We start from the raw sequence: 26,464 nt of genomic DNA on the forward strand, positions 1-26,464 counted from the left end.
CTGTGACACCATATTTAACTAAGCTCTGATTACTTTTCCAGTTGAAAATGTATTAAGTTGTAAAAAGCCAACCACAATAGCTGAACATATCAGAAATCAAGTGGAACAAAAACAGATCACAGGAACCAATTGTAACGAGATGGGCTCAATATTCCCAGAACAGCAACTGGGTTGCTGACAGACTACAGGAAAGCTGCAAGAAGCTAACTAGGTCAGTGTAGAAGAAATGTAAGTAGAGCAATATGAATAAGGACATTCAACGACCTGACTAAAGAAAATGCACACACGTACGCACATGTGTGTAGACATACGTAAGCAAAGCAATGGGATCATAAGTAATACTGATAGCTAACTGAAGTAACACAGCTAACTGTGCAATTAACAATAGCACAAGAAGCCTATTTCTGTAAATTTATAAAAGCTGAACTTTTCCCATGAACATGAAAGACAGAAAGAAACTTGTATGAATACATTAAAGTAAGGCAACGCCACCTTCATAGCTGCAGGTATGGATATTAGATTCAAAAGATTACAATGAAAAAAGGTCTACAAACAAGGAAATAGATGACAGTTTGAATATCCAGTGCTGCCTTCTCCTTCTGCATTCACACAAATTAAGAAAGATCAGGATAGGCCAGAAAAAAAAAAACATTTATGAGATAAGATATACTGATGACATCCTAGAATATTTACAAATCCTAAAGATTCAGAGATTGCTATTTCCTCTTTCCAAACTAACTGTCCCATTGTATAACGAAACAGTAATCTAGATGAAACAACCGGAGTGAAGATACATAACTAGTTTTAAGCTCTACACTCCACCTGCAGTAAGAAGCATCCCACCAGCAAATGAGAAGCCATTTCAGAAGGTCATGGTCTATTTCAAAAGCTGGTTTTTTAGTCACTTAGATGACAGGATAACACATCTGTAAAACTTTAGGACACAGAGCAAAATCAGAAGCAAGAACATCAAGCACATGTCTCTGCCTTGGTACTTCTAGCACAAAATAATTAATTTTAAAGTCCTAATGAAGGCAATCTTAATTCAGTAACAGCTTTGATAATACAGCCAGGCACACAGTTCTTTCCATTCAGCTGCTCAAGCAAAAATCTCTGAGTATGAGCTTTACAATCACAGCACAGCTACTTAAATCCCAACAAGAAGACTTGCCAAGTAATATCTGTTGTCATCCTATTCACAAGGAAATTTGCATTTTTCACTATGATTGAGGTTATGACACTTAGACCTCTCTAATAATGAGAGTGCCTCTTGAAAAGAGCAATGGAGAACATACCTTTGTTGATGATGGTGGAGTAGGAAAATTAAGCCAGGCTGGAGCAAAGTCATGCTGCGCCATTTAGGTCCAGTCTCTTCGAATCAATGAAACAAGGCTTCAACACCTCATGGCAAGTTCCTGTAGTTGTACAAACAAGAAATAAATACTCTTCAGATGCTTATGTTACAAAAGGATTACACTTGTGGTGTTTCAATTATTATTTCTGTTCTGCTTTCTGTTACGATTTTCTCACACAGATCTGGTTTAGAATCTAAGTATCCTCATCTCATTTATTGCACCACATTTGTGCTTTTACTACCAAAGTGTCACACTAATGAAATATATCATAGGTATCATGAAAATACAGCTGTAACATTTAATCCTTTATTTCCTCTTATAAATGGAATGAAACGTCTTGTGTAAGGTCTGATCCAGAAAACTGTGGCAGAACTACCTTGTTGAAATACTTTCTGGTACTATCTAGAATGGATTTCAGGAGGTATTTAATCAGTTTACTAGAAGAAGCTGATGTAACTAGCCCCTGAAAGTTAGTCTTAAAGGCTATATTAAGTTTCCTTATGAAAAAAATAGATGCTCAGGGCCACCACAAATCCCGTATTATCTCTGGAATCAACAGAAACAGTCTATGTGTCAAAAAAACACTGTCAAATCCAGTAAAATTCTCTAGTTTGAAAATGGGCAAGAGGAAGCAATGACAAGATTAAAACATAAGAATACTTTTTCTACCCCACGCTTACCCCACAGGTAGGAAAACATCTCTCAATAAGCAAGAGAATGCAAGATAATATGAACTGTATTACCTGAAGCTGAGCTATAGCACAGAAAGGAAAGAAATGGATGAAACACTGCCTGCTGGAGACTGAAATATTGCCAATGACGCAAAAATATTTTAAGTATGATATACATACTACTTGAAATACAGCTAATAAAAACATAACGAACACCCACATGCATTTCATAGGGAAACCCAAATAAACACGTATTCCACACCTCTGCTCAAGAGTACATATCTGTTAAGTGAGAACTAACATAGTTCACTTTAAGGCTGCTGTAACGTATTAGCATGAGCTGTGTAATCTGAACTTGGTAACTCATAACTGTTGTATTCTGGCATGAACCAGGCTAATGCAGATTTCCAGTGACAGATGAGAATGTTCCAGCTTCTAAATGGAAGCCTAACACATCTGTAAGCATTAAACTGCATTTACTTGAGCTGCCAGTTCTTCTTTATGCTGTGAGCTCATACATAGGTTTTTTAGGTGTCTCTTAATACCAGAGTTAAACTGTAAGGTGAGATGTACAAAACAGACACAAGTGTAAAGGTATCTCACCCAAATAACATTTCAAATTATTCTTGTGAAATCATCCAACACTCTCTTCTAAATTAATCTCAACAAAAATTTCAGAGAAATTTTCTAAAGAATGCAACTGTGTCAGACTACTAAAACACAAATGAAGAAAAGATCTAGTCACAGAACCAACACAAAAAATGGCTTGTCTTTCTAACAGGAGCCCAGTTCACTTTCATCTTCAACAGTAGTATATAAACAGAAATGGGTGTGTGTTTACAGATGAATGAACACAAGAGATGCTACATTAAGAAACAGCAAATTAAATGTGAGCAGAATGCAACTCATAACTTTTTTCTCCTTCCCTCCGATACAGTCCTCCTATCCAAGCAGGAGAATCATGAAATCTTTAGAAAGGATCAAGACAGGTATTAACACTGGAAGATAAGCATAACAAGAACAGAATCTTCATTCCAAAGTACTTACAGTCTGAAAAACAAGGGGAGAGATTGGGTTTATACCAAATAAGAACAAAACGAAGGATATAAGTTCACCAAGTTATTGGTGAATTGGCCATTATGTACGAGACAAAAAAGGCACCAACAATGTTATTTCTTAATAAACTCAACTTACTGTTTTTAGAAAACTAGTCAAGCTTCCAAATATATCCACTGGTCATTACAGTCATTACTGTTTTTAGAAAACTATTCAAGCTTCCACTATATATCCAACTGCCATGAAGAGAGCTTATTCTTACTCATTAACACTCCTACCTTTTACCTTTTCCTTACAAATCACGGGCTCAGGCAAGATTTGGTGATCACCAAGCATCTGAGGACTGGAAAGTTGTTTTCAACTGAGCTTTGTCCACAGCCCACTGATATTGGGTGTATATTTCTTACTGCAAAAATTATTCTAGAAGCAGAGTCAAGTCTTTGTCATGTTCTCAGTTCTTCAGCTAAAAACTCTAGAAAAGGTTTTTAATGGTGCTGCTCTATCATGTGAGTCAATCCCTTTCCTACAACGCCATATAATGAAGTGGTAAAGACAGGGGCCTGGGGAAAAACTGCACAATACTCAGAGCATAAAGGCAGTAGCAGAATATCTGTAAATTTCAGTAAGGGCATAAAACAAAAAGTCTTTTAGGCCTAATTCTTCCAACTGATTATGATAAAAGAGCAGTGGTAATAAAAGCACAGATGTATTTTTAGAAATCTGACCAATTTCACAGGTCTACAGCTAAAGATTAGCAAAAAAAAACAACCATTGAGGATACTGATCTCCACACCACAGAAGTAAAAAAAAAACACTTTCTCCCATCTGATTGTACATATTATTGGTCTGGCAATTGGACATGGGAAAATCAACTATTTTCACTATTCAACCTTACTAATAAGGAGAAACACCCTAGCCACAATTAAGTTGGAAAACAGTCAGCAGATCAGGAAAGGACAAATAATAGCATTTTTTTAAAAACTCTTATCTTAGAGTACATAGCCCTCCCAGCTTTAAGTTGCCAGTTCCATGTTCCATACAAATGCTTACAGATGCTCCTTTCTCATGTTGCCAATGAGTTTGTCCTAGAATGTATTTTAATATAAAAACATTTTAATTACAAGCATGAGCTCTGTTTTGATGACTGACAGCTCTAAGATACTCTTCCTTCTCCGGAAGATATTCTTGGAAAATTGAAAACAGATCACAGAAAGTGAGAACAGGATGCCAGCAAGACTGCTCCACTGCCACAGGCAGGATTTACTATGCTTGAACACTTCATTATCAGCTTGGTTGCCAAATACCAGTTTGTTCCTTCCTTGCTTGCTTTCCAACATAAGTTAGACCAACAACTGAAACTACCACATTATTCTGCAACACGTCACCCCACTAGGAAGTTCCTTCTACCAGGTCTTTTTTCCTGCTATTTAGGTCCATTACCTAAGCTGCCCTCAGCAGTCAGAGACTTTCTGCATTCCGTGTCCACCAAAGCACTTGCAACCTCTATGCAGATTTGTACTATCTATAAATTTAATAAGCAACCACTCTATTTCATAACTGAAGTTATCAATAAAAATACTGGAGAGACTTCTCTAGGAATTTACTGATACATCCTTCTAGCTTGACAAGAGCTAGATCAAACAAGAGCTGCCTTTACAGAAATTGAGGACCCACTAAGGCAAAGAGGTAACACTGATCAGCAATTTACTTTGGAAGAGCATTTCTGCCTTTCAGAAACATAGAACTACTTCTAAATTAAAACCAAAAACATCTGAAGTACTTTAACAGAATTGTAGTCAGTATGCACTCACACAAGCATTTACAAGGAACTGCTTTAATTATAACAGATGTGAAGAACCCATTTGTCTGCTAGCGAATCTTCTTTTAGGTACACACCACACAAAGGATCAACTGCTATTCATTAACACTGATAAACCAGCTATGTACTCCCTGCATTAATAATGTTATCAGAAGAAAGCTTATCAAGATAAAAACCACAGATCCAAACATGATTCCATCCCTTTCAGAAACTCTCTTGGTAACAAAAGAGTAGGCCCAAAATTTAACACTGAATGTTTAAGTCATCATTCCCTACCAGCACAAACTCAAAATAGACCCACCATTATTTAACAAAAGTGTCATAAAAGCTAACTATCAGGTTGCCTATTACCGAAACAAGGCTGCACAATTCTAGAAAGGTAAGCAGTATTTTTTTCTCACATTTTAATAAAATTTGTGTAATTTCTTCCAGTAAAACTTACTAATAAAAAAAAAAACACCAAACTCTTTTCCCCCTCTATTTACAAAGTAGCTCTCATTCTTACACTGTCTGACCTAAACGAGGGACTTCTGCCACCACTACCAGCACTTACAGATGTCACCCTCCTTCACTGCTGAAAGGTAGGCAGACTGGCAATACATGGCAGCAGCTTCTAACAGGTAAGCGAAGTGTGAGAGCATTACCAGCTAAACATAGCACAGAACCCTACCATCTGTTAGTCCAGCACATCAAAAATGGGAATACAGTAATACAGTGCAGTCACGTATCAGACTCATTACAGCGTAACTGTAGAGTTACTACAGACAGAATAGGGTAGATTTATTAACTCAACTTTGCTGCAGTGCTAAGCCAGGAAGCAGTTGCGCTGCCAGAAGTTATGGAGCAAAAGAGTATGGCAAGGATACAGACTTTCACTTTTTAATTCCCCATGCCAGGCATATGTAAAATGCTGGAAACAATTACACCTGACAAAGCCTTAAAATAAACTTCAAAAGTCTCCAGCTCAAACACTTATAATCTAACCTGACTTCCTTCATATGCTAGAAAATCGTATTTCCTGCACTACTCCCGCTAACACAATGGAGCAACAGTCATTTCCTTTACACATGTCTTCAACCTAACCTTAAATGTATCAAGAAAGCAAAGGCTACTGAGCACTGGAATAAACTGGTTACACAAAAAAAAAAAAAAAGTAAGTGATCATTCCTACTCCTTTATAAAGATGATTGATCCTTTATCCAGAATTATTCTAGCTTCACTTCCGTTCATAAAATCTTTCCAGCAACAGAAACCCTCTCTCTACTTGTCTACTTCTACAATATGAAAATACAGCATCTCTGGAACTGCAAAATATTCTTAGAGCTGGGAAAGTGACTCTCATGAAAACACATCTCAAGAGTATCTCTGCACTGGCTACAAAGGTGGACATGAGAGCCCACAGTCACAGGGACAAAATATCTTCTGGGATATTGCAAGCGCAAAGAACAGAGCAAGCAGATATAATCAAAGCATTCTGAGTATTAGTTCCATGTTTTGCTTTCTATAAACAGGCCAAATAAGAAAAAATTAGCCTTATTATTAAAGTACAGAATCCAGAAAGGAGAATCCTGAAAGGACTATGGCATACAAGGTAATATGCATTCACATTTAACTGCTGTGATATTGGAAGACTATTTTCATTATTTGGTTTAGGTAGTTCCAACAAGAGCAAATGCATTCAGTATTGTATTTTAATGTATTTAACTATAAATTCTGTAACAATTCTGCTACTCGTAAGAACTAAGTGTAAAATGCATAACCTATCTTTTCACAGGTCTGTACCCACTGCAGATGATAGCAGGAATGCCTCAACTCTTCAACTTACGACAGACAGAATTTACAACTTTTTATGACATTGTAACATGGCAGCGTTACCTTGTGTTTGTTTTGTTTGGTGCAGCGCTGTGTTTTGGCTTTAATCTGAGAATAACGTTGATACACACTGGTATTTTAGTGGCTGCTCACAAAAAGCTTGCCCAAAAGTTACTGGAATGTGCTAACTCTGGTGAGCGCTTTCCAGTCTCTCGTGTTCTCCCAGTGAGGAAGGGACACATGAACCCCGGAGATCACAGCCAGGAGAGCTGAGCCCCACTACGCAAAGGGATATTCCATACCATGGAACATCATGCTCAGTATATAAACTGGGTGGAGATGTCTGGGAAGGCCAGGTCACTGCTCTGGGACAAGCTAGACACTTGTCAGGGGTTGGTGAGTAGTTGTACTGTGCACCACTTGTGGGTTTTGTTTTTTGGAGTGGGAGCAGGGTTTATTCCTTCCCCTCTCTCTCCATTTTCTATTATTATTTTATTTCATTATTAAACTGCTATCTCAACCCCTGGGGGTTTACAGTTTTTCTGACTCTTCTCCCCATCGCACTAAGGGGGGAAATGAGCAAGCAGCTGCATGGCACTTAGATACCATCTCAGGTTAAACCATGACACTTGTAACATCCTTCTGAGGGCATACTGTCTGCTCCTGTCCCAACTGTTTGTAGTCCCATCAACAACATTAACAAAGACAGTCTCCCCCACCATTTTCACCTTCACATAACCTTACATGAGAAAAACTGGTTTAATGGATTACTAATTAAAAATCTGGAAACTATCTTCTGAAAAAAATAAAACGTCCAAAGAACATTCTAAAAGACTGAGGTCCAACTCACACTTCCTTTAAGGATCGGATGGAGTATCAGCTTCTCCAGACAGAAAAGATGCTCTAGTCCCTTAATTATCTTTGTGGTCCTTCGCAGAACTCACTCCACTAAGTCCACATATTTCCTGTACCAGCAGCCTATAATAGGAAACAGGACTCCAAATGTGGGCTCAACAGGGCTGAGGAGAGGAGAAAGATTATTAACTCCCCTCGACCTGCTGGCAACAGTCTTTCTAATGTAGACCAGGGAGATCGTAGGCATATTTATTATGAAGATGCACTGCTGGTTCACAGTTGGCTGGCTTGCTGTCCAACTGGACTGCCAGGTCCTTCTCTGCAGAGCTGCTTAGCAGCTAGTCAGCCCCCAGCATTTACTTGCACATGCCACTGCTCCTACCCAGAGGTAGGATTTCACATTTTCCCTTTGCCGAGCTTCATGAGGATCCTCTGTTCAGCTCTTGAGCCTTTCCAGGCTCCTCTTCACAGCAGCACAAACATCAAGCCTATCAGCCACTCCTCCCCACTTTGTATCATTTGCAAACTTGCTGAGGGTAAATTCTGCTCATTGTTCAGGACTTTTATGAAGATGTTACATAGTTCAGCCTCTAGTACTGAAGCCCAGGATACAATAATGGCTTCCTCCAAATGACTTTTGTGGCACTGATCACAATCCTGCACACTTGGGCCTAGCCATTAAGACAGTTTTTGCTAAACCTCATCATTCACTTTTCTACACATACTTTGTCAGCTTTTCCATAAGAATGTCATGCAAGACAATGTCAAAAGCCTTACTGAAGTCAGGACAACCACCATCAATTGCTCTCCCAAACTAGTCACCTCATTGTAGAGGACTACCAGCTTGGTTTAGCATGGTTTTCCCTTCCACTCACCTTCCTGTCCTTCATGTGTTTGTGTTTCCAGGGTAAGTTGCTGTACCACCTTCCCATGAACTGAAGTGAGGCTGATTGGCCTGTAGTTCCCTGGATCTTCCTTCTTATCCTTCCTGATGATAAGATTGACATCTGCTGTCTTCTAGTACCTCTCACAGTGGGGTGACCATAAGACTTCTCAAAGATCATATGGAACAGCCTTGCAATGACACCAGCTGGCTCCCGCTGCACTCATGGGAGCATCCTGTCAAGACCACAGATTTATGTATACCTTATTTAAGTGTTCCCTAACCTGATCCTTTCTCCACTGAGGGTGGAGAAAAAAAAGCACAGCAGAACTTTAAGATGACGAGGATGAGGACGTGAGATCAGAGATCATCACCACCCATTTTTAAGGGCATGTTGCTTAACTTGTCTAACCAGTATTTAGCTGCCAGAGGAAAGACAGTCCCACTGGTATGGAAGAGATCCAACTTCAGAGAGGTTTCTTCAAGTGTACAAAATTAAAGTACTTTTCTAGCCTAGAAAGATGCCTTAAATACTGAAGACGGGTTTCATTACTGTTGGCAAGATACCTTTGGTAGCCCTATTTGTCTGAAGTACCAGAATAATAAAAACAATTTTGCTTTTCCATAATGTCCTAGCATGAAGAAACAGACAAAAAATGGTGACATCACTACAGTATGAAAAAAGCTGGTCATTATAACAGTAAAACAGACAAAACACCTACAATCTAAAAACTTAATTTACTTTGTATTAATTCGCATGCTTTTGGCCATCTTGTGAATTTAACTAATTAAGAAATATATCAAATTTAAGTGGAGCTAACCAAAATTTTATAGCGGGGAGGAAAAAAAAAAAAATGCTAGAACTGGGGGAAGATGGGGAGGAACAAGAACAGCTGAACCCATCTCACCAGAAGCTAAAGACAAGGAAAAATAGTTCTGCGTTTTCAACTTCTGTACTTCTCACGCTCTCCCAACAGCCTACATTATTTTTCAGGAAGTAGTTTCTGTGCCTCTGGGTAATTAAGAGGTTGTCAGAAAGCAATTAAAATAAAAGGCAATACGCAACAGCTAGGAATACTTGAAGCTTGAGAGTGGAATTGCAGAATTATTAACAGGGAAAAAGAGCTTCAAGCCACAAATTCCTGAAGTTAGAAGTAAGATACAGATTCAGATTTCTTGATGCTCCCTGAAGACCAGTTTAGAAATTCAGCCTATTGATTTGCATAGAGAAACCCACAAACAGGATGTTAAAAGCACATGGATATATGCGCATTCATAATTTTCAGGAAAGTCTGAGATTAGCATGTGTGCATATCTAAGTGTCACATACCCACGAACTTTTACCTAATGCCTCACAGATTATTACTGTCGTAAGTGCAGCACACCACAAAATACTCATGGGAACCTTGGCTCCAGCTACACACTTGTTTGACAACCTACCCTCTCCTTGTCACAGAAGTTTTAGTGTAATATTTATAAACGGGGCAAAGGCTGTGTGGAGACCTCAGAGCCACCTTCCAGAATCAGAAGGGGGGCCTACAAGGAAGCTGGAGAGGGACTCTTCATCAGGGATTGTAGTGACAGGACAACGGGTAATGGGTTTAAACTTAAACAGGCGAAGTTCAGGTTAGATATAAGGAAGTTCTTTACTATGAGGGTGGTGAGGCACTGGAACAGGTTGCCCAAAGAAATGGTAAATGCTCCATCCCTGGCAGTGTTCAAGGCCAGGCTGGACAGAGCCTTGGGCAACATGGTTTAGTGTGAGGCGTCCCTGCCTATGGCAGGAGATTGAAACTAGATGATTTTAAGGTCCTTTCTAACCCAAACCATTCTATGATTCTATAAAAGAAGGCTGCAAGTCATCAGAATTAAAAACAATAGACTAAATAGACTATAGTCCCTCTTCTTCATAAACAGAAATGTTGAGGGCTATTCTCAAACTTAACAGGCCTTTAAAATAATCCAGTCCATCAAACATTTTTCTTTCTGCCACAACTCACTTAATGAGAAAAAAAAAAAGTTGTGATAACAGATTCTTCCCTGTTACCAAGAGTCAAGAGCAGCACTAATTTGAAGTTGTTAAATGTAAGCTTTAAACAGTACTTTTGTTTAAAGCCTATAAATCTCAATTTTCATTACCCTTTTAAACACAGAGATCTTCCTAACTCTGAGATTTATTTAGTTTGAGCAAAGCAAAATAAGCTAAATCCGAGTTTTTTCTGCTATCCAAAATTTTCCTGTTAATAAAACAGGAATTAATATTCAAAACCTAACATAAGCTTTACTAAGTTTGCAAAAATGGAAGCATTTCCAGTGATCATGTATCACTGCAAAAACATGACAACTACTTCAACTGATGATTATTTCCTTTCTTTTCTATGTAAATGCATAGCCACAACAACAGAATAAGCTTAAATCTTTACAATGAACTTTTTAACACTTTGAAAGGAAAGTGTGCCTGCCACACTCACCACCACATTTCAGTGCAGAAGACTGTTTACAGACACATAATTTACACACAAAGTTAAGTTTGGTTATGGTAACTCTCTCAAGTTCCTTGATTCTCTGAAATTTATTGTCAGACTCACACCTCCAATAAAACGATAGGGAGCTGAACCTTTAAAGGTCTTCTCTCCCACTGCTTCAACAAATACTAAACAGATCTTGATAACTCAGTGAAACCTCTTCTTTTTCAATGCTGCTACTGAAGAGCAAGTAAAATCTCCAGTTTTAGCCTTGCTGTCCTCACCATCCAATACAGAACTCTTCTGATGAGTGTTCTAGCACTGGACAATAAGGAAAAATAAAATAAAACATCCAGATTTTTTTTTTTTTTCATTTACCCTCTTGCCTCATCTTTTAAAATGAAGTATGAGAACCAGGGCTTCCTGAAGAACACCGAGGAAGGAACAAGGTCCTCTCTCAAATTTGAACACTTCCAGAAGTCTGATGAAACATCCAGGTACGAGGACTGCAGAGAGTCACACTGTAACAGTCCATTTTTTAACCACTGAAAGAAAACACATTCTCCAGTACAGCCACAGCCCTAAAACCTAGCTTTGCAGTGCCTTAGCAAAAAACAAACAAACAAACAAGAAAAACCCACCTTCATTTCTACTTAGGGATCAACCTCCTTATGTGAGAAAAATAAACAGAACCATGCTTTGCTTTGCATAAGAATGCCAATGGGCCTAGGTGGACACTGCTCTAAAAATCCCAACCACTGTTCTTTATCATGTACTCTCCTTTCTGTATACAGATATGGTCCACAAGCAACAGGGTTTACATCACTTTGTGAAACATATATTAATGTCACAATGACGTATATATACCGAGTTCAGGACAATGACAACAACAATCAAAACACCTTTTACAAGGTGTTTTAGAAACAGCCAAAGTTAATGAGAGTGCTTCAAATAACTTAATCATCAGTTCTACAAGTTGCCTTTTATTTTTTATTTCTTGCACTGTACCAAAATGTAAATTTAAACATAAAATGTATTTTGGAACACAGAGAGACTTCATACTGGAAGGTAAACTACAACCAGGTTCCTTCTGCTTGAAACCCAACACACCTGCAGCACCATTTAGCAGAAAGCTAGGTAAAGGCTAATCGCTTGCTGTTCACAAGGCTCAAAGTCCAAAAAACCTGAAGTGGTGGTGCAATAACATCACCACCCCATTCAGCACACATCATGTAACAAATTCACCAGGAATTCTTCTGCACTTTGCGGTCTTCACAAGGATCTGAAGAAAAAGTAGTTGAAAATAGTAGCAGGTTTGACATCCTGAGCACAGAAACCAGAAAAACGCTATTTCAGCTAAACAGCTGAAGGGAGGGAAGGAGGCAATTGTGGAAGAGCTGTTAGCACCACACAGGGCTTTATCATCATTTTCTGTGTAATACCACTGCCGAAACACACACAGTAACAAAAACCCAAACAAAAAGCATGCCAAGTCTCATTCAAGCTCATTTATAATAAGGTCTGCAAACAGTTCTCCTTGCAAGAGACAATCTATTCCTAGTACTAAAAAAATAAATAAAAGCTACTTCCCCAAAACTTACTGATGAACTCTGTCACATCGCTTTATCCACATATTTTAATCAGAAGAATCTTATTAGAAAGGAGAAAAACAAAGGAGCCTAAAATATATTAACTTGTTAAGTACTAACAAACCTAAATATCTACATGATCTCCCTGTATCATTTTAACCATGTAATTCCACTTAAGCTTTGCTGTAAGTGTAAACTCTGCTTAATCTTACAAGCTTCCACCAACACATTTTTCACGCAGCAGAGCAGCCTACACCATTCAAGAGAACTTCTCAACACAAATGTACCTTTTTAGGATTTCTACCAGAATAACCTCATCAGTAAAAGAGTGAAGCTGCTGACAGTTATTCCAGTACAAAAGCTATGTTTACATGCAGGCTTAAAGCATAAGCTCTTGGAGACAAGGACCTTATCTTCATAGTTGTCTGCAAACCACTTAACAAACTGTCATCACTACACAAATAAAAACCTAAAGAAGGAATTAAAATGGCCTAGCATGCAAGGCATTTTCTGCTCAGAGGGACTCACCCAAGTATGAATTTTACTTACAGTACAAGGACACCTTTAAAACATGAATGAATAGGCACACAATAAGAACAACTGGACTTCCCAAGGTGCAAACTTGGTGAAAAGAAAAAAAAAAAAAGATCCTACCAGCAAACAGAGATGTAAAGACAAAGTTAATTTAATGAAGCTCAAAAATGCGAACTCTTTGCAATATCCACAAGAGTCCAGATAGAGATATCACCCAAAATAGTAAGTGGGGATGCAGCTCCTTAATTTCACTGAGAGCCTCTACTGAAGAAGTATCTCACAGCACTGAAAGTCAATAGCTTGAAAAACGAGACATCACTTTGTGAGTTAAGAAGCAAGTACTTGTATTACTATTGTGACTATACAATAGATAAAAAAAAAAAAATGAAAGAAATGGCCACTTACTGAACTCTTTCCATTTACCAAATGCTTCCAAACAAAACACAGATTAACCCAGACAAAGGAATGAGAAGATCATTCTTCTCTGTTGGTTTCCTTCCTTCACCTGTGGCTCAGTTCATTCAGTCAATCCCCAGCCACACTGAACTCAATACAGAAGAGCCACAAAGCCAGAAACACAAGAGAGTACAGAAACCACCTCCTGTTCACATTCCACACTTCCCATGTTTTCAAAACATCAAAACTGAAACAGAAGTTACATAACAAAACAGCAGAGCTACCCAAAGAAAGCAAAATACTGAAGCTGTATCAACTTTTAGACACTGACAAGACAAGACACAGAAATACTTCAGTGAGCCTCAAAATTTGTAAAACTTATATGGAAGTCTTTCATCTGCGGTCAAAATAACAAATTACAGGGAGGAAACACCCCAGTAATCTTTAGATACAGCTTCACATAAGCACATAAAACTTTACTTTTTCTACAAGGCTTTCACATATGCCATCTTCCCAAGTACCTCTGCACTGCCCTTAGAGAAGGACATTTTTGTTTTGCTAGCTCACTACTAGTAATAATTCAGTATTGCAGAAGCTCTGAAAAAAAAAAAAATTAAAGAGGTGGCAACTATGGTAAATGTGTCATCTTCACCAGATAGTTTAAAGTTTATCCAGTAATGCTTTAATTATTTAAAGCTTTATGAATAACCAAGGTGGGGTAAGGGGAAAAGAGCTCAAGGGAAAATAACACTAACTTTTGAATTACGTTGCTCTGTCCATCTTAATTTTCTTCGAAACAGCAGTTCAGCTGAACACAAATCTACAAGGAAAACCAAATGTGAACATATTAATTTCAACATTTAAACTGTATCTATCTTCAGAAACATTTAAACACTACGGGAGGAAGGGAACAGCAATACATCTAAAAACAGCATGCAAGTTCAGTTATTTCACCACTAGATTTTGTTTTGAATCCTTCCAAAAAGGTAGAGGTTTTTTGTAATATTATACTTGCAGACCAGACTCATTCACTCCCATTACAGAATAGGAAATTACTCTGAACCTAACCTTAGAGTATCAACACATTAAAAAATAGTTTGCATAGGCAGTAAACTAATTTATGGTAAAAAATACCTGGCTTCCATAAGTGACAAAGTACAGAAAAGGGGAGAAACAAAATCTGCATTAGTACTATCATACTGCAAAAAAATCTAATACAAATTTGAAGACTGAGATGTGCAAGCCATCCAGCAGACTTGTTCAGTAAGCATAATAGCTCACTGCTGAGATCACAATATTAGCATGAAGGTTGTTACCTACAGATACAGTCTTGATGTACCTATTTTTCAATCTCCCAGAAAAGCCACACTCCTACCCACACATTTCTCCCTGTACCTGTGTTCATCAAATATTAAAGAATTATTCTGTCAATTATTAAAAACAGCAAGTAAAACTTAGATTCTGCAAGCACATTTCAAGATTCTCAAAAAAACCAACAACCTCTAGGCAGTAAATGTTACTGGTTTAACCATCCTAGTGATATTTATTCGAGTGTAAACTTATTTATGAATACCACACCACTTACCTAACCCAAGAGGACCACACAAGGTGTTAGTACTGCGTGGTTTATATTTTTCCAGTTTGTTTTCCTTGAGATAATATCCCCAGTTCTCGTTGATACTACATTCGTAGCTGTTTGACATAGATTTGACCTCACAGAAATCAGCTACCCATCCTTCCTGCTTACAGATTCTGCAAGGCTATTTCCAAAATTTGCCAATTCTGTTTTAAAAAGCTTTTTGTTCTCCTCTGGCAGCTTCTTCTCTCGTCTATTCCATGTACATATCACTGTAAGAAGCATGAGCTCCAGGTGAAATAAATACACTTTTTACACACAACCTGTGAAGTTGAAAATCCAGATTTCACATCTGAACTGTGGAACACTTTCTAGCTTCACATAACAGGCATTTGTAAACAGGAGCTATCTGGATACCTCCATATTGCTTATTGGCAACATTTTTTAACAAAAATACTAAATAAAATATAAAAGAAAAAATGATAAACAAGCGTCTATTAGAGTCTTCATTTAGAAAATAGGTCTCATTACAAAATGATGGAAGGCTATGTCAGAAAATCTGAAAAGTAAGGTAGGGATAAAAATATCTGCCATGAAACTTCTCAGCACTGTCTACACAGTGGCTCAGGCTGCATTTAATGTGGAACCAGTTACCAAAACCGGTTATACCGATGACTCAAGACAAAATACTGCCCAGAAGAAAAAAAGTATTTAAAAGAAAGCAAGCACTTTATTTTGGCAGCTGGAATACGGAGCACGTAGTGAGTTTAGGTATACATCCATGCCATGTGGACAACAGTGTCCATGGGTGAAATGCTCAGCACCGCTAGAAAGAAAAACCTCACGACTTCAACTTCCAATTCGCTTCCCAGATGTCTGGTGATTGTTTCAGAAGCCTTTTCAGGAGGAAGCACTTTGCCAAATTATCCCAGGGCAGTGTTCGGTATTCCTCCCCTTTCACAGGACGCAATTGCAGCAGGTCGGTTTCCACCTCTTTTCCTGCCCAGGAGCTGAAGCAAAAGGCTGCGAAAATCCAGGACTCTAGCTGTAATCCGAACTGCCTACGGTAAAAAGAACCAGAACAATCAGCTCTTCCTTCTGAAACCTGGTGTTACACACACAGATGCCTGAGTCTAGCAAAGCAAACACATGCAACCAGGGGGCCAAACGGGGGTACAGCTGCCTCAGTTAAACCTTCATTCATCCCGGAGAACGGAACAATCACGATCATGGGGAACGCTGCCTCCAGCTCCCTAGAGAAGGGAAGGAAAACAGGAAGGACAGGAGGGGACGCGGGGGAAAGGGCATTTCTCGTTTTATTGGGAAGGATGGATGTCTCCACACAACGCAGCCGAGAGCGAGGCGCTGACCTGCGCCAGGGACACTGAGCAGAAACACAGAACGAGCCTAGGGAGCGGCGGGAGCCGTTGGGGAAGCCCCAGCGCGCCCGGGGGAAGCCCCGGCGGGGCCCGCCTCCTCAATGCGCGGGCAGACCCTCTGCTCCACCGCTACCCCCGGCCTCTCCGCGGCGGGGCCGCGACGGGCATGGGGCGGGGGTGAGCTGGACTCGTCGGCCCGCGCTCGTCCTGCCTCACCGGGGCCCCGGGGGCGGGCCTGGCCGCGCGGCAGGGAAGGGGACGGGATGGGACGGGGCGCCCCGCACGGCACTGCCGGTGCCCACCCAGCCGCCCTCTGCTCGGCGCCACCGGAGCCCCCCGGGGAGGGGGGGGGGGTGGTGCCCTGGGCCTGGCGGCTGTGGCACCCGGAGAACCGGAGGAGGGGGAGAACACGCGGGCGCAAGAGCGCAGCGCACACACCATACGCGTTCACACACACACACACACACACCCCGCTCGCCTCGCTCTTAAAATGGCGCCGCTCCGAGCCTCAGTGCTCCTCGCGCGCAGGCCTCGCGAGAGCCTCCGCACGACCCTGGGGCGGGGCCTGCCTGCCGCGACACCGCCCCGCCGCGGGGAGCCCCCCGGCCGTGACGTCACGGAACGATCCCGAACGTTCCGCGGGAGGCTGGGAATCCCCCAAGCGCGCCCCGCCCGCGGGAGTCCCCGGCGCTGCCGCCACCGCCGCCGTAATTAACAGTGTAGCTGCGCGGCCTAGCGCGGCGCTGGCCCTGTCGACAGCGGCACTGGCACCGCGCTGAGCGGCCGCAACGGGGCACCTGGGTTGAGGCGAGGTGTCGGGGAAAGTCCGCTGTGCCCGAGGGGGGGTGGGAGGGCGGCGGGCGTAGGCGGATTCCAAGTCCTCCCGAACCTCGACCCCGCCAAGCGCGACTCGCAGGCGTAGCGGGGACGGGGGGGAAGGGAGCGCGTCAGTGAGCGCCGTTTGATCGAAGGGCACAAAACGGGCGTCTTCACTCGGTCAGAAGGAATGGCTTCAGTTTACAAGCGTAAGCCGGGAAAAGCCCTGGACGTGCGTGCAGTCCTTCTGCGCTCCTTTTTCTGGAAGAAATGTGATGGATTTCTGCCGGCTGGGAAATAAGTGAATTCACGTTTTAGGCGTTTTCGATTTTTAAATCCTATTTCCAGCACGAGGCAGGTTATTTTGCAATCAATTAGGAGAAGAATTAAATACATGAAATCGTGCTTAAGCATCATTAGAAAGGGTACTGGAGAGTGTTTCTAGAGCCTGCATTTGACCCTGGATTTTTTAAATGCATTTTAAATGCATTTAACGGGCATATATATATATGCTGTCAACCCACTTTTGAAATTGATAAAATTACTAGAAAGCAACATTTACTATAAAAATTACTAAAAACTGAAGAAAAATTGTAGAAAATGCATGAGTTTAATCTTTAAAAGGCCGTCAGAAGCTCTGAAGCTGCTGTTGGTCACATTTGCCATCCACTCAACTCTTGAGTAGTCAACCCCAGTTCCAATTCCTAACAGCAGCAGTGTTCTTGTAGGTTCCCATCACAGTCTTGCCAAGGAGCCAAGCCTGATACATCCATATGCAGTCACCAGGACCATGGTACCAAAAGCGCCCACACTCTCAGGTTTCATTATTAAAATATCTTTCAAAATGGTAATTTAGAACCCATATCAGACATGTGCCGAAATAGTAGCTAGAAGCTAACAGATTTGTTCAATCAGGAAAAGTTACCAAAAACATCTCAGGACTCCACGACGCTTTATGCTGTGTGATTCAGGCGTATGTAATACCAAGAAAGCTTTGAACAAAGAGGTCATATACAAATCCCAAGGCAACATGTATAATCCTAAAATAGGATGCGTAACAGTTTCTAGGAAAACAAGGTCAGAGGTGAACCTGAAGCAACATGAAAACAAAGAGTCAATAAAGCATTTCCAGGCCACCTTGACAACACACATTTAAGGCTGTATTAATGATCTGAAATGACCTTTCAATTCACACTGCTCACCTATTCTGAGCATTTTCTGGCTTTGCAATTATATACCATGGGTATCAAAAGAGAAACACAGTAAGTAGCAGTAGATTGTCAATTTAACATCAGTCCTCCTAATGAATTTTTGTTTGTGTTGCTTCATGCAAGATCCTTCTATTTCCTTCTGTTGACAATAACCACATCTAACCAATTTTACTTGGTTACTAACCACAGGAAAAGCTGTGATAGTCATTGGGGTAATTACTTTAAAGTAGTAATGGGAAACAGGTTTGATTTATATCTCTAATTGTTTCATAAAAGAAGGTATACTGCCATTTCCACTTCATGAAAAGCAAGAGTTTGATCCAGCAGATAGCTGAGGTGATGTCCTTGGCTCATTAAGATCAGTGGCAAACCTCACACTGAATTAAAATCAAGAGCTCTCCTCTTGTAGCACACTTTAGTTTACGTGTCACAAGCACTTAAGCAGTTCCATCAAAGTCAACAAGACATTATTAGCATGCAAGCATTTGCTTAAAGGAATTAATTTGCAAGCCTGCTGACATGTGAATTTTGTCTGTGAAGGGATTCCTGCCACGCATGGCCTAAGTATACCAGCTGGTTCTGATACACACCAAGTTTATACCAGCAAAACAGTGCTTCTACAGATACAATGTTGTTTTGCTTGTGTGTGGAATTACTGAACTACACTGATAAAACTATACATATTCCATTCCATGATGAAGAAAACCTAGTATGAGCGTAGTCATTATCTGTTATGAAGAAGTAAGAAGATTGTCAGAATAGTAATTTTGCAAAGAAGTATTTACAGCACTTTTTGGTTGTAAACCATGTTTGTTCTTTTGAACCCAACTGTACCTGGGTTTCCTGACGTATATGGAGCCCAGAAGAGGGTGAGAGCATTAAAGTGGTTGATTCTTAACAGAAACAGCTTCTGAAACTAGTTAGGCCTAGCAGAACCTGTCTGTTTTGGAAAAATGCTATAGGAGATTACAATGAAGTTTTTACAAGGGCGTGTAGTGACAGGACAAGGGTGACCCGCTTAAGATGACAGAAGGGAGATTTAGATTAGCCATTAGGAAAACATTCCTCTCTGTGAAGGTGCTGAGGCCTTGGTACAGAGTGCCCAGAGAAGCTGTGGCTGTCCCATCCCTGGCAGTGTTCAAGGTCAGGTTGGACAGGGCTTTGAGAAACCCATGCTAGTGGAAGGTGTCCCTGCCCGCGGCTCAGGGTTGGAACTGGATAATCTCTAAGGTCCCTTCCAACCCAAACCTTTCTATGATTCAATGACATTTACACTGGAAGTTAGTATCTGGGAGGAAGGTATATCCATGTGAACAGTTCTCTTTTGTTAGGCATACTTGGAAAAGTAGGCCAAGATTTTTGCCACAGATGTTCGCACATGTTTTTAGCAGTCCTTCAATGAATCATGATGTAAGCAAAGGGTAACTCAACTGGAGTTTAGACAATAGCTGATATTTTAAGAACAAGCTAAAAATTACTTGTTTTGAATGTTTGTGTAGTTTGATGAAGAGAGAAGCAAAACACATTTAGCACTTTCATCCAAATTTAGTATTTTTAATACTATATGTAATTTAAGGTTCTGTTTGGTGCAGAGCAGACTATGGACTAAAAGCTAACAGAAGAGAGAGAGCTCATTCCGTAAGGAACTGTCTACATCAGCATATGAAAACATTGAATGAACACAACAAAACAAAAATGTGTGGAAAATGCTGAGATATAAGAAATGAAACCAGAAATGTTTTACCTCCCATTGGATACTCACCATCCATATCTAAATACAAGTTTTAGAACTCATTTTAGTATGAAAACTGTGTAATGAATTTAACATTAACTCATTTACTGTGCAAGCTTGGATGATAGGATGAAGTACAAGACCAAAAGTTAAAAATGTATTTTAAAAATGTATTTTGACAGGCACTTGAAATATGATGACTTCTAGTTGTTCTAGGAATAGGATACAAGACACCCAAGTGTATTACACACTTAAGATTGTTAATTAAGCAAATATTAAAGAAAAAAATATGGGTACATACTTAATTACTTACTATTACACATTTTCATGTCACTCATGAGGATGTACAAAACACTTGACCTTGTACTAAAATCCCAGTGTGACAATTGAATTTTCATGTAACGGGTTTAAAATCTGATTAATGCAGATTTGATCCAGAAAGCTTCTGATAAAGTGAGCCCTGTATTTAAAAAGTAGGAAGAAAATGCTAACTTAATAATAAAACCCCAATTCTAATACATGCTTCTCTCAACAGAGAAGTATTTGTACAGCCAGATCCCAGACTCAGTAAGGGTTCTTCAGTACAAATACAGTTATAATAAACAGTCCTTATTGTGAAGTTTTACATGTCTTTAAGCTGTGTGTTCACAATGTGAAGTATTTTAAGTAGGAAAATTAAAAGAATAGAGGCATTTTACAAAAATGCATAGTCGTTATCTCTTGCAGTAACACAATGAACACTAGCATAAAGTATCTGGCTTGTCTGTTCATATATGTTATCCCTTCCAGGAAAGGAAGGTAGGATAAATTTTGCAATTGCTTCAGGATTTCAGCGGGTCTAACAACACAATTAAGACAACGGGATTTGATTGTATTAAGCAATTGGCCATTATTATTTACATTGTAGGATGTATAACTTGTAGTTACTGATTTTTTCAAGAGTTCTGAGCATCTCATGATAATTACCATGTCTAATGCACTTTAATAACAAGCAACAAGTACTAAATAGATCTGAAAATTAAAGCATAAAACATAATGTTGAGTCATTTTTTTTCCTGAAGAACTTTAATATTAAAATTACTTTGACAGGAGTAACATTCTGGGCAAAGACTTCAAGAAAGCTGTAGGTAGCGGTTCATATTTTGAAGCCATGTGTACATACTAACTTTGAATGACACGAAAGTAAAAATCTGACCTATATTATTGAAATTAATTGATGATTTTATATCTGTAAAAGTGATGACTGCCTCTACCGAAAAGAATCAGTATCTTTGTGACACTAGTGAAAAGCCAGGATAAGAACTCAGAGGCCATTCTTTTGTTTCTACTAATTGAAGGTAAAAAGATTATTAAGAATCAAGCTTTTAAAAGAGCAGCTTCTTCATTTCACCTATATTGTAACTGAAAAAATCTCCAAGAATGGATTTCAGAAACTTTGGGCAGTATTAAACCAAGGGTTACTTGAAACTGTTTTAATGGTTTATCTCCATTAAGAAGTATTCCTTTCATATAAGTTATCCAGCTAATGAATTGAGGTTAAAAGGGTGCAACTGTTCTTCAGATATGTCCCAGATGAATGCTGTCCGTGTGATATTTATTCTGTTGGAAGATAAAGTCATGCTATCCACATCTAAAATAATATGCAAGCAAATCCTAAATGTACTTAATTTCTGCCCTGTTCCACCCTGGAAAGTGAAACAACAGCGACCGAATACCCGCTGTTCTAAATTTCACAAAGAACTAAAATGAATAACTATTAATCACAAGGAAGAGTTTAGATGAAAAGAAACAAATGGAAGGAATTATGAACTGAAGATACAATGCCAAGTTACTACTTTTTCATAAGATGCTTGTCTTTACTCTACTCTTTTATAAAATGAAATTCCTGTATTTTCCTTACAACAAACCTAGCTATCTTTTGAACTTAGAGCACGTTAATTTTGAAATAAGGAGACCGGAGGACCAGAACAGTGATAGGATCTTGAACACAAATGCGCAAATCTCATTTTAGTCCAAGTTAATTTCATACCCAAATCTATTTGGTTTATCCTTCTTTCTTATGAAAAAAAAATACAAAAATAAAATCCAAAACCAAACCAAACAAACCACACAAAAAAACCACAAACAAAACGAAACAAAAAAACACCACACTTACATATATATGAAAAAATCTGTACTGATACCAACTTTACATTTTATTTTTCTGATTTTTTAATGTCTAGATTAATTTAGAAACTTTCCACATTCAGATAAAGTGTAAAAAAAAAACATTTTTGTAAAGGTTTTCTGCCAGTTTTGCCCACCATCTGTGTATACATTACCATGCTTTCCAGAAGCATGTGTAGTTACTAGAGGCTCACCTTTGCAAACTGGCCAAGAGATGCCTTGTTTCTTCACATAGGCAGATGTGATGAAGGAATTGCACGTAGCAAAATTTGTTATTTTTTTCCCCAGCTATATTATCTAATTAATAGAATAATCTTTCCCTACCCCATCCCCTCTAAAAAGTCAAACCAAACAAACGTAGACTTTTTTTTTAGATTTGTTTCCTAGAACTGCTAGAAGCCTAGATTTTGTCATAAATACTAAACACAATATGGTATAACATGGGCTGTAAAGATCTTCCGAGTTTGTTGTAATGATCCCCAGAAAGAACTATTATGGTTGGTAGAGGGGGTTCAGCTGTTGCACTTCCCTACCTTCAATCGGCCTTTGAGAGGATAAAAAAAAAAAAAAAAAAACCACAAAAAAAACCCTGCAGGATTTATGACCAAAATAAGATTCACTTACAAGTATTTTCAATAAAGACTAAACCCAGCTTTCTGACTAGCAGGTTTCTTATATCTTTAAACCAAGCTGAAATGCCCCAGCAAAGCTCTAGTATTCTAAGAAGATTCAATGCAAAGGATTAAAGAGGAAAATCAAGCTCTTTCTCAGCTGATCCTTTTTCTCTGTTTTTCCCTTTGTAGACAAAACCAGGCAGCAGAGTTCTGTTATCTGAAACTTTGGAAACAAAACAAAACAAAACAAAACAAAACACCACACAAAAGCAAACCAACCTACCAAAACAAACAAACAAATACCAAAAAAGCAACCCAAGGAAATTAATTGTATGAAAGGGTGTGAATAGGGTCAAAAGCAAACGAAATACTTTCTCAGTCTTACTTGCCTGGGGCTATGTTATGCAGTTTTCCAGATCACTGAAAAAATTTCAGAGGCTCTCCATTCAGAACTGGAAATGTCCCTCTATACAGACACCTACCCAACAGAAGTGATACTCTCACATAGTGGCATTTTTGTATGTTGCTAGTAGAAACTCCTGGTATTTGTGGAAAATAAATTTGAAATCCTTGAAATACAAACTTTAATCTGTGAAGATGATGCAATAGCTTCAAGCTTCAAGCATTGTCTTGTTTTGATTTTCACTTCTGCCAGAGATCCTGCATTAGCCTTTGGCCGAGTTTGGAGCAGGGGGGGTTGTTTTGTTTTGTTTTTTACTTTTCTGTGCCTTAGCTTTCACAATCTGCAAGAGTCATGTATAAATGCTTGCATATCTTCATGAACTTTTTGAAAGGCAATGATGATACTTTCTGTAAACTTCCTAGTTATTCTAACTTGGCTCAAAAGAAATAGGGAAAACACCCTCAAAACACAACTATAGGGCTTCCTTTTAAAGAAACATTCCTTTTCAGTCATTCCAAAACAATGATATCCTATTACACTATACTATATGGCTAATAGCATTTCTTTACTAAAAAAAAAAAAAAGCAAATTTCCTGTAAATATTTTGCTGATTATGGTGGCTATTGTGTATATGCTTAAAATATTTTGAGAGACACCAAAAAGCTTGATTTTTTTTCTTTCATACAATGTGACATATCTGTCAATGCTATAAAATTAGTGAGGTGTGATACTATACGTAGGAGAAATTGTCTCTCATCATGCGTTTAATTGTTTACAATTTAATCATACACCTACCCATTGATTATAAACTCCGACACTCCTCCTTGCCCAGCAGTAAGACATACAGAGGAGGTTCTTGGTCATCTGTTTTTCTATACATAACTAACAGTTGGTTTCAGTTATACTGAAAATGAAGTCACATTTCAGCATGAAGACAATCAGAAAGCCTCTTTCTTTAAGCAAGGAGCCCTTTCTGGGATAGCTGAGCCCTTCAGGGAGCATGGGGCTTGTCCTGTTCGCACCAGCATTATCCCATCCCTTCAGTGTTAAAACCATAAGAGCTGCGGGGTGCAGCCTAAGGTGAGTCCCTGGTAACAAGCATTCCTCAGACCACATCTTCAAAACGCCCAAGTGGGCAGGAGATGCATGGGGATGAGTCAGGAAACAGAGAAGCCACATGGGATGCGAGAGGATGCATTCTCTAGAAAAAAGGGAGAAAGACAGTACATGCTATGCAAGCAATAAAAGAGGCTGACAAATATACTGGCTAGGTAGAAGCCCCTTGGCACTTTAGACTGAATGACAGCACAAACAAAGATGGTGATTCCAATTAAGGATGGTTTGGTAGGAAGTGCTCATGGAAAAGCTGCTTCTCCTGGTAGAAGTGAACTGAGGGAGTAACACAACCAGGAGAGTCAGGCTGCCTACATTCCTGCTACAACTATTTATGATTATATACAAATGAAATTGTTTAAATTCATGAAAGAAACCACAAAAAGGTTCCCTAAATTAAAAATATTTATTATGCTCATATTATACCATCTCTTATGTAATTGCCAGTGCTGTCATTATATGTATGTGCTTTATCTGCCTGTATGTCTGGGTAAAACACCTCCTTGCTGTAAATCTGCAGCTGCTGATAAGCTTCAGAGAAAAACAGGCTGGTTTGCATGTTAATAAAATTATTATTATTATGAGAAGTAAATCACAACTTTTCACCCAGGTTCTCTAGGGAGAAATTATACTTTTTTAAAAAACAACAGAATACTAAAAGCAGTATGTGAAACTGTTCCTTTTGAAAACTTGGCATGAGAGGTTAAGTGAGCAGTACTATTTAAAAAGTCAAACTTCCTTACGTTAGCCAGTAATTCAGTCAGTACTGCAGAAAGCTGTGTTACTTGCACTGATGAAAATTAAAGTACTGGGATACAGACACCACTAGGGATTTAAAGACTTCTTTTGCGTATCCATTCTCTTCCAAATACGATCCTCAAAACCATAGTATCTGCACAACGAGCAATGTAATTAAGAGTGGTGACATGCCTAATACGCAGATGGGCTTCCTTCCATCCTCCCATCTCAAAGCTCAAAGAATATAGATTGGCAGGAGATGGTGACTTGTACTTTTATGATTTTATCTTTTCTGGTAAGTTAAATAGCAATGGCATATGGTAATCCATCACATCAGACTATTAGGATGGTCTCCACATGCTTCATGCACTTCTCACACGAGCCTGCCTCCTTCTTCAGGAGTTACTGTGTTCGATGGTCCATCTGCCACAGGCACTCTCTGAAGAAAGCAGAGGTTTTGCTAGCAGAGATGTGGGCAGCCTTGTGCTTTTTGGTGTTTTCAATGTCTAGGAGACATTCCTGAGCATACTTACTTTACTAGCAGAGATACAGCTGAAGCATCTAAGACCAGCTCCATTTCCTGGACAAGTAGGCTTTACTTTTTGCCAGTATGCCTACAGGAAGGGCTATCTGAGACCCATTACTCCAGGGCTTTGGGCAACAGGTTTGCTAGAAAAGTGTGGACTGAAGTGAAAAATTATCCAAACATTCACAACACCCAGATATAGGACAAGACTTCAAACATGGTTATGATATTCTCTGATCACCAAGTATCTGTTGGATGTATCTCTGATACCATACACCTAAGACTGGAGAACGGAAAGACATTACACTATTCATAAAGGGTAAAGGAGAAAAAACGTTACAGATCAACAGATTTTCTTCTAGAGCTTCTGCAGTCTTACCTTAAAACTCATCTGTAACTGATCAGCTTCATGACATTTTTGGTTATGATTTAGAACCCAGTAAGGTTTTTTTTGTTTGTTTGGTTTTATTTTTTAAGCCTATCCACAACTCCGAGCACTAGTTTTTCCAGAATTCTTTTTGCAACTTCTATGACAGCTCTGGAACAAACCCTCTGACCTGCTGTGGTAGAGCTATAAGTTCATACTATTTTATCAGAGAGGTCTGAATCATAATAAAACTTCTCAATTCTAAATCTGATCTAAACCTGATAAAAGATTAAGCAGCAAATTAGTAACTGAAAATTTTTCTGTAAAATTGCACACAACTGAAAAACTTGATCACATGTAACAGTTGAAAGACTTTTGAAGAACAAGA

The 26,464-nt window shown here is 39.2% G+C and overlaps 1 protein-coding gene across 5 annotated transcripts in view; it reads right to left on the minus strand.

The window, feature by feature from the left end:
• GPBP1 (GC-rich promoter binding protein 1) overlaps positions 1 to 17,009 on the minus strand; it is a 36,815-nt gene extending 19,806 nt beyond the window's left edge. For 2 of the 5 annotated variants that reach the window (XM_061469366.1, XM_061469367.1), the window contains exons 1-4: positions 16,860 to 17,009; positions 15,021 to 16,072; positions 14,185 to 14,255; positions 1,296 to 1,415 (exon numbers count right to left, since the gene is read on the minus strand). In XM_061469366.1, the coding sequence (XP_061325350.1) occupies positions 1,296 to 1,358 (63 nt within the window). In that variant the 5' untranslated portion in view covers positions 1,359 to 1,415; positions 14,185 to 14,255; positions 15,021 to 16,072; positions 16,860 to 17,009. Of the gene's footprint in view, positions 1 to 1,295; positions 1,416 to 14,184; positions 14,256 to 15,020; positions 16,073 to 16,857 lie in introns of all 5 variants that reach the window. The other 3 variants (XM_061469364.1, XM_061469363.1, XM_061469365.1) reach the window with 3 other exon arrangements.
• Positions 17,010 to 26,464: the final 9,455 nt, after the last annotated feature.

The sequence above is a fragment of the Pezoporus flaviventris genome, unplaced genomic scaffold (assembly GCF_033815535.1).
Source record: "Pezoporus flaviventris isolate CSIRO_AGI_PZ_B2104156 unplaced genomic scaffold, CSIRO_AGI_Pfla_v1 ptg000057l, whole genome shotgun sequence".
Classification (NCBI taxonomy): domain Eukaryota; kingdom Metazoa; phylum Chordata; class Aves; order Psittaciformes; family Psittacidae; genus Pezoporus; species Pezoporus flaviventris.